A 9755-nucleotide genomic window follows, 5' to 3' on the forward strand; every position below is an offset into this window, starting at 1 on the left:
TAACACACCAATTTACTGGGATCAGATTTACTAAATGTATTATAATGAACAGTTATAAATAGCAATAAATAAATATTAAAAACAAAAAAAGATCCTATCGATGTTATGAAAACTATCGATAGTCAGTGCTACTTTCATATTAGATAAAGTGTTGATTACAAACATACATTTAAATCAATCGTCAATTGACTACTATATACATTTTTATTATTTTTATCTGGAATTAATAAGATTTTAATATTCTAGGAATATTACCATGCATCCAAATTGAAAGGAAGTTTGGGAAAAAAAAAATGTTCACAATTAATAAGCAAACAGCTTGGGCCAAAGGCGGCTGGAAACCAGACATTCTTAGAAAAAGTGTTACTGATTTTGCTTCTAAACATCATATAACCCATCGAAAGGTACATTGTAAGATATAAAGCTATTGAAAGTTTGATTTCTTCGACAATTTTTAAAATTATAATTAGTGTTCATAAATAAAAGATTGGTGAACTATTACTATGACTAAAAGAGATCTTCGATCGGAAATATAAACTTGTTATTGTCTAGGATTCGTTGTTTTTCAAAAAATCCTTAAACAAAATTTTAATTGATCTGTTTGAATTAGTGAACTTTTTCTGTTTAAATATTTCTTCTTATATGATATATATCAATGTTTTATTTTCGAGTTGTTTTAGCTAGTAGATTTAATTTCTGTAATTGAGGCCTAATAGTAGCCTCCTAGCTTAGTATTGTGGCAATTTGATTGTTTATTGTGCTTTATTCCATTATTTTATGATATTTTTCAAGTTTTATGATTTTTAAAAATAGTTTCTAATATAAGTTTTGTTATTTTGTGTTTGTATTTCATATTTCATATTAATTCTTAAGCTTTTTTATTAATTGATTGAAATAACAACCTACATTTGTGTTAGTACCAAAGATGGAAAGAATCTACAACGAAACCGAAATACCGGAAAAAAATTCTAAATTTGTGTTTGACTTTTTTTTGTCTCCCCTCTCCCCCCCCCAAAGGGGGTTCGGCAGCAGTGGGTTAGTACGCGAAGGTTACGCGTTAGTAATTATTTTTATTTCACATTTGTGAATTAAAGTTCAATTATATAAATTAAATATGTATTGTTTAATAATATTAAACGCATTTAATATATTACTTTTTTTCCATTTACGAAGTTTATTTACAAATAATTAGAAGGGGTAAAATTTAATTTTAAAGATATATAATTTTATTTACACCATTCTGCGGCCTAGCACTCGACTGAGCACCTTTTAGATGGGGCTGCATCTTATCTACCTCCATCCGTCCGGAAATCTCCCGGTTAATCCGTCCCATATATCCCCGGAAACATGTCACGATTATTCCTCCCAGAAGTTAATCTGACAACATAAGCTCCGCCCACAAGGTTCTCCGTTAACTTGCTAGGGTATATGGTCCCTATTAGAAAACTTTATTTAATTTAATTTAGAAAATTTAAGATATGCTCAGCTTTTAAATTTAATTTAATCATGAAGTCAATGATTATTCCGGACTTCTGTTATGTTTTAGTTGGTTATATGTTTTATTATATTACTTAAATTAAATTTGTAATTATTTGATAATTTATATATTAAATTTGTTTATATTACATTTGTTCAATAGGTTCAATCCCATCAGATACAAGGACAGAATATTTATTATAATGAAATGAAACCTATTTTTATAGCGTTGAGACTAATTGGGCGTTTTCCTTATTCTTTCACAAAAACAGGTATTTATTTAGTAAGATTATTTATTATTTAAAAATTCTATTTATTTAACGTCACCTTTTATTAAATATCACTGCATTATTAATTTTCCGTATGTAACTAAAGTTATTATATCATCATTTTATTTATTTTCGCATTTTCTACTTTAATTTTATATGAGATGGCCACGAGACCAGATAATGTAAAACGCCATTAGAGTGCTACCAATGGGTAGTTGCTCTATACGCCTGTAACACTCCAATTTAACTGAGATCAGATTTACTAAATGTATTATAGTGTATAGTTGTAAAGTTTATTTGAAACGCTCAATAGGTATTTTAGATAGTTTACCATTTTCAAAATTAAACCTAAGTACATTTGAAGTTTATCTTCACAATAGGAGTTTTTTCTTTTGACGTTGATTTATGTATTTTTTTTTCTAGAAAATAATAAACTTTTGCACTATAATGAAGGTCACCGGTGAGGCTGTGCATTTTATATTATGTTACTATTCAGATATATGTGCATAAGTTGTTTATATGTAATGTATACATTTATATTTTATTTGATTATGTTCTATGTATATTTTAGGTGTATTTGTATGTTTTTAATTTCCCCACTATTTTTGGAAACCTCCCTTTGGATTAAATGAGCTAATATTTGGTAGATAGAGTAGTAGGCCGAGCAGGACAAAATCATATTTCAGACAAAATTTTGTCCTGGTCAAAAATTATTTCAGGTTTTTTACGGTTTACCTCCATCATAGTCCCTCCAAATTGAGTTTGAGGGTTTAAAATTTTGATTGGGTTGAGTGGTGTCTTTTGGAAGTATCAACCTTTTTTCTAATACCCTCAATTTTTAAGCAGTTTTTGGAAGTTATGCGCCTTTGCATACGACCTTGCAAAATCGAGATTGAACCTTTCCACTTAAAAGAAGGTTCAATTTTAATATATGGTTCAAGTTACATGATAAATTAATTATTATTCTATTAACTTAATTCCAGGTTTCGCTCCATTCTCCTTGATGTCATGGCCGTTTCTTTACTGTCTTATCTTTAACGTGATCTTTTGTGTAATGACTGCGTGGAGCATCCAAAAAATGATCAGAGATAAAATATATCCTTCTCAAAGTTACGATGAAACATTATTTTGGTGCTTACTTGTTTGGTTTGCGCTTCAGAGTTTCCTTGGCCCTATCACATTTTGGTGGGATGCACCTAGAACAGTGAGTTACTTCAAGAAATGGAAAGATTTCGAGGTACATGAATAAAAATCGACCATTTTTTGATTTTAACTTTTGGTGTATTTTAAACAGATTAAAAAGAAAGGTATACCAGTGGTTTCACTTGAATGTTTTTGCATATTTCAGGATTCCTGGAGATGCGGTGCAATGTATTCGGTCAAACGGTTGAGATTTACCATGATCTTTTCTGCCTCTATAATTCCTGTAGCCATTATAATCATTGTATACGAAACCCTAACTCTTCCAAAGATATCAATTTTTGTCTTCCTGCCCTATATACCCATCCTGGTGGCGGACGTGTTGATGTTGGTTCATTGGTGGCTAACTCTCTACGAACTTACTCTGTACTCGGAGCAGCTTCTCATTAGTCTATTCAAGGTAAATAAATGTTGCGATTTTTTTCAACATAACATTCACATGAACGTATCTGATTCATAATATGTACATGCTTGTGTGTGCGCGCGTACTGAATTAAATTCATTTTATGAAAGGGAGGAGACGTAAAAGTTGTAAGTAATACTCAGTTGACAACCGTATTTTTCCAATAAAGATACGGATTGACGGAAATACTGCCTAATGTATCAGATTTGGGTCTGGATACTGAGAGAGAAAAACATTTTTTTTTAAGAAATTTTTTTATTTATTGATAGTTATTACAATCTGCCACACAGTTGTGGGCAATAGGTAATAATGATGAATGATTATTCATGATTATTTATTATACACAGTCACACTAAGACAAAATAAAATAATTGAAAAAAAAAATCTCTATTAAAATATATACAAACAGAAAAATAAACAAAATGAACATAATCAAACTATGTGTATGAAAAAATAAATAAAATAACATAATGATAAAATCATTATGTAATAATCTCTAGTTACATTTACACGCTTATATACAATATTTACACAATCGACCTGAGGATCCCTGAGCCCACTCTATCCCCCACGTGTGAGGGGTAGAGCAGAGCTCAAAAGAACCCAGCGGATCCCCCTCGCCACATCACTGGTAATGAGCCAGTGGAGGCCGAGCAAGTGCGCTAAAGCCGCAAACACTCAACTCGAGTGGAGAATCTGACCATAAAAAAAAAATTTTAGAAATTAATTTTTATTTTAAAGAATTAACAGACCTGAGGAAATTCCTTAAAACTATTGAAAACAAAAATGTAAAAACTTACTAAATGCTATTTTTGAATTAATTTTGTATTATACAATACAATGACAAGTTTTTAACAATCACCCAAATTTACTTTTTATATCAACAAATAAATGATCCTCAGGTAACTGACAGGCGTGAAATAGGATACAGAAGGAGGATATGGCTCAAGATAACTCATCTGGTCTCAGAGACCGGCAACGCGCTGGGCGCCTCAGGACTGTCTTACACATCAACATTTTTCGTGGGCTTCATCCTCTCAATTTACGGTATCTTGATCAACCTCGCCATGCCAGGTTCATCCAATGTCTCTGTTTGGGGTCTTCTGTTTCCAGCTGGATACAGCTGCATCTCCAAGTACCTGGCCGCAGATGCTGCATACAGAGCAACGGAGCAGGTACGTATCTCTTAAATAGCTCGACAAATGAATTTTACAGAAACTTTCAGTAACTCAAACGTATGTATCAAAAAGAGAAATATCCTAAACTGTGGGAAATACTTAATTAAATTAATTCATGAAGGGCTTTTTTCGTAAGGTAAAATATTTTAATTTTAAATTGGTTGAGGTTGGATACAATCCAAAATCCTTCGTAAAATCCTAAATGTTCCTTACTTTGTCACAAATAAAATCATCCACAACAACCTTAATGTTCCGTTTGTAACCGATCTAGCCCGAACCAGATATCAATCCTTCCATTACAAACTCTTTAACCACTCAAACCCAATAGTTTCTAATCTTGCTTCCTCTTTTATCCCTGAAAATGCTCCGAGGCATCTGAAAAGAAGATGGCCTCGAGACCTTAACACAACCTTCAACATTTTTGCTGTGTCTTCCTTAATTTTTCCTCTATTAAATTGTTGATAGTAGTGGGAGCAGAAATTCCGTAAAAATAGGCCATTTGGTCATTTTGTTTCTAGATTAATATTTTATTAGGTTTAAGGTTGATTTAGTTATATTTTAATTGAGCATCTGTAATGTTTTAGAAGATTTAATTTTTGGTTTATAGGAGAGGTAGTTTTTAGTGGTGGTTCCTAATTGTTTTCGCTACAGCCCTCTTCTTAAAAAAATTTCTAGGCACCCTTGTTGAGCTAAACAAAAATGTCGACATGATTACTCTTTGAGCGATTGAATATGTATGAAAACAACAATACAAAGGAATGCACGGAATATTTGCTATTTATTATTTTTTTAATACTGAGAAAGTGACATTCGCTCGGGGTACTCTTGGCTTACTCTTTGAACACTCGGCTAGGCAACCTCTGTTCTGTTGTAAGCGTTATCAGCAACTTTGTTGTTACTGAACCAATTTATTTATTTTATTTGTATTGTAGAGGGGTTTCGGTTTCAGCTAAAACACGAGCTATATTTCGGATAGGCCGAATCTTTTTTTCTTTTCATCTTTACGCCAGAAGTCCCTTTGTCGCTAACGTCCTTTTTGCAGCTGTCGTCCGTTCTGTCAGCGCTGCATATCTTTTCCCCAGTAGCTATTCTGGGCGTCAATAAACGAATTATTATGTTCTTTCTGATAGAACATACGTTAACTTGGTAAGCCGTCTTATCCCAATGATAGCAAAAACAGGCATATGAGACTTTCTATTATTCCAATTGTATGGTTTGGTTCTCCATACAAAGCATCTGCTGCTGGGGACCATTGTCCGTAAACATCCTAGAGCATGCAAACCTTCCAATAATTAAAACCTCCTATTGCTTCCCCTCAGCGAATTTTCTTTAAAATTTATTGAGGTTTTCCGCTATGTTGCCTCTTGGCTACTCGTTTGGGGCTTGATAAATGAAACATTCCGTAGTCTTGCTTGGCCAATCTATCAGTTTCCTATTCACCAAAGAGACCGCAATGGCTTGGCACCCATTGAAGCACAATTAACATCTCTCAATCTTTTTTTACATTTATGAGTTCCCAGCATGTGTCAACTTGCAAATTTTCATAACTCGCCGTTCTGAGTGAGTGCAGAGTGCAGTACAGACTGAAAACAAGGAGTAATGAAAATGATAACGTTGACACACGCAGGAAACTCATCAGTGAGTTGAAAAACGAAGATACATTAATTGATAAAATGATTTTTAACAGAGCAAATCTGATCCAATTCATCTCTCCATTTATTTCACAGCTACTTCAAGCTTCCTATAGTTCGTTTCTGCCTCAACATTCTTCGTCTCATTAAACGTGAACCCTAGAATAAAAATATTAAGCCATATCCGTATATCCCTCTCGTATATACTTACCAAAGCTAAATACTTAAGGATTTCATATGTATAATTTATAGATACAGGTTGTCCGGGGATGGAAAAGAGAGAAGAAAGCAAGGAATGGCTGTCGGGTTGGTGAGTTCTAAATTGTTCCTATCCATGACCTTTTTTTTTCTCTTTGAGAAACAACTGCATTTCAAGGCATGCTATCGCAGGAGCACATTTCTTCAAATATTCAACATCCAAGACCTGAAGGCGCTCTTACATCTTAGTTCAAATGCTTCATAGAGTTAAATTGACTAGTTAATATACTGTAATAAGAGTTGAGTCAGAAATATGTAGTAAATAATATGAAGTGGTTTATTGTATTTTTACTAGGTAGGTTGATTCGTGAATATGCGTTCTGTTTATAAGCAGTAATACAATGTTTTCATTTTAGAACTTAATCCATATATTATTATTATTTATAAAAATAAAATAAATGAAATATTAACCAGGAGGAGCTCATTACATTACAATTCCCTGACCCGGGACTCGGACCTAGCTGACCCGAATAGTAATACACCGAAAAAGCCAAAATTATAATGTGCCATACTTTTTTGTCATTTAGTGGATTGCGTGTATTGAGTCGGTTGCTTGGAATAACTTTGGCGTTGTTACGCACAACATGTTAACTTTGTAGGTGAAGGTTAATTTTCAGCTGAGTTTAAATATAAAATTCATGACGATTATCAGACCGTATGATCACACCCCAGCTGATGACATATAGCGATGGGCGTTGTCATTTGAGTATTATCGGATCGTTCTATCGCCATGGACGATATTTTGAAGCAGTGTATTATTGAATAGACTTTTATCATCGTTCGTGTTTCTGCTTGTTAATTACATAATTGAATACGTTATATGAACTGCTATCTGAAGTGGGCCCAAGTACACAGATCACATATATTAATATTTTTTTTTTTTCACGAACTGGCCAGCAAGGACAACGCAAATATCATTTTCAATCTATTCTCACATCTTCCGCCTTCCTCACACTCCTGAACTATTCCTCCCAATCTTCCTCAGTCCATTTTCTCCCCCATCTCTTCCTTTTTCCCACAAGAAACCCGACCTCTTTTAATTTATTCCCAAAATGCTGTCTATCCAAGCAGTCTTCATCCGTTATTTTTAGTCAACTAAGTTCCTTTTACACTTGTTTTACATATCCCCCTATACTTTTATTATAGCTGCAGACTTTGTTGAAAATTTAGTCTCTCATTTTTCATTCTGACCATGTGCCTGTAAAATCTTAGTCCCCTGACCTTGATAACTGTTTCCCGGTCTTCCAAATTCCTACATATTTCCTCATTGGATTTCCTCTTATACCTCTCAGTCCCCTGGCCTTGATAACTGTTTCCCGGTCTTCCAAATTCCTACATATTTCCTCATTGGATTTCCTCTTATACCTCTCAGTCCCCTGGCCTTGATAACTGTTTCCCGGTCTTCCAAATTCCTACATATTTCCTCATTGGATTTCCTCTTATGCCTCTCAGGACCCTCTCCAGGCTCGAAAGGCTGACTGTTTCCATACCATACAGTATTATTGGCCTTATTACTGTACTTTAGTGTCTTATTTTTGTATTGGAGGACAAATATTTCTTGTTGTAGACGTTTCTGGTGGCTTTCCAGTTTGGCTATTCTTTCTTCTATGGCTGCCCTATCCGAACCGTTGCTACAGATTATCTCTCCTAGGTATTTAAATCTTTGGTTACTTTCACCAGCCTATAAACTGTGTTCAACACCTTGCTATAGCTGGCATCCGTCGTAATAATTTCTGTCTTTTCATATGAGATCTGTAGTCCCGTTTTCTCGGTTATTTCTCAGGGTATTTACCTGTGTTATAGCTTCCTCCTCTGTCTCTACCAGCAGAACCAGATCATCAGCAAAGGCCTGGCTCTTTACTTTCACATTGTCCCTATTTATATATATTAATAACTGTTTGTTTTTAGATTTAAAATGCGTATGATTAATTCAAATAAAGTGGAGGGATTGTATAAAATGAACCTATTGATATTAAATTAAATGATTTTTATAGTTGACATGGGATAATAAGCCAAAAGGTACACTACAGTTTATAGGTTCGTTGAATTCCGATCAAGGACAGATCTGACGGCAGTCATCAATGATCACCTATAGATAGTTAGGATGGATATTTAAGCGTATAATTTCAGCAGGGAAGATCATTTTTTTTTTTTTTTTGTTTAAGCCGATTTCAGTGGTTCCTTATTGCAAAATAATATCCTTAACAGACAATATAAAGACTTTTGATTTTACATCTAAATGATCACAATTATTTATTTTTATTCTTTTAACAAGATCATTATTATTTAACCTCTTTTTTTTTTTTTTTCCAGATAGGACCAAGTTTTACCAAAAAGCTTCTTCAAATAAATCTATCCACCCTGCAAAGAAATTGTTTGAATGAGGTAAATGCTTCTTATCACTATACTTGAGTAATTCATTATCTCAACACCATAAAATAAAAAAAAATCATTAATCAAAAAGTTTTGTATAATTGTAAGCAAATACAATATTGGTCTTTTTATTATTATTATTATTTTTATCTATAATTGCTTTGCTTAGATTGATCTTCTGGTGAACTGTCTATCAGCGAAATCCCCAGTGATTGAATACTTAGGTTTTTTAAAAATTACAAGACAAACATTTTTACAAGTAAGTCGTTAATTATGATTGTTCCTATCTACCAGAAGCATACTGTATCTATTAGGACCAAAATTCCTGTCATTGAGAATTATACATTATTAATTAATTATTAAAATAATCAACCAGTTATAAAGCAATAACTTAATTTTTTTTCCTACAGTTTGTGTCCAGCGCAGTTACGTATCTGATTGTTTTCGTACAGATGAAAAATCATCCTAAGGAACTGGACCCATATCCAAGGCAGGAAGGCGATAATAATTTAACCAGTTATGATAATCTTAGTTAAACTTTTTTATGAGTTTTTAAGTATGAGTTCAAATTTATCCCTATCACTGAAATTACAAAAGGATATAATAGAATAACTAGATTGTAAACAATGGAATTATTTGATAATTTATGTTGTAAATATCTATATTGATGTAAGCATGAAATAATTCGAAATATATATTTTAGTATAAGACTCGTCTCTACAATTATTTTGTTTATCTATAAATTTTTAGTTATAGTGCACTGTACTGTATTGAAAGTTTAGGAATGTGGCGTGGAAAAAAAGAACTAAATATTAAATATTTAATAACAAAATATAATATTAATAAGATAATATTATATTAAATATTAATAGAACGGTAATATTAATATTATATAATATAAAATATTAATAACATGGTAATATTGTATCTGTTGTTTTCGTAAACGACCACTACTCGTATAAATAAT

The 9755-nt window shown here is 32.6% G+C and overlaps 1 protein-coding gene across 1 annotated transcript; it reads left to right on the forward strand.

The window, feature by feature from the left end:
* The first annotated feature begins 257 nt into the window (after positions 1–257).
* Positions 258–9352, forward strand: LOC106684324 (gustatory and odorant receptor 63a). Its single transcript, XM_067050849.1, has 8 exons — positions 258–404; positions 1640–1748; positions 2729–2982; positions 3094–3345; positions 4251–4523; positions 8729–8800; positions 8958–9047; positions 9199–9352. The coding sequence occupies exons 1-8, from the start codon at positions 294–296 to the stop codon at positions 9322–9324; spliced, it is 1287 nt and encodes a 428-aa protein (XP_066906950.1). The 5' UTR covers positions 258–293; the 3' UTR covers positions 9325–9352.
* The last annotated feature ends 403 nt before the right edge of the window (positions 9353–9755 follow it).

Source organism: Halyomorpha halys, unplaced genomic scaffold (genome assembly GCF_000696795.3).
Source record: "Halyomorpha halys isolate HHAL.00 unplaced genomic scaffold, Hhal_1.1 Scaffold571.1, whole genome shotgun sequence".
Taxonomy (NCBI): domain Eukaryota; kingdom Metazoa; phylum Arthropoda; class Insecta; order Hemiptera; family Pentatomidae; genus Halyomorpha; species Halyomorpha halys.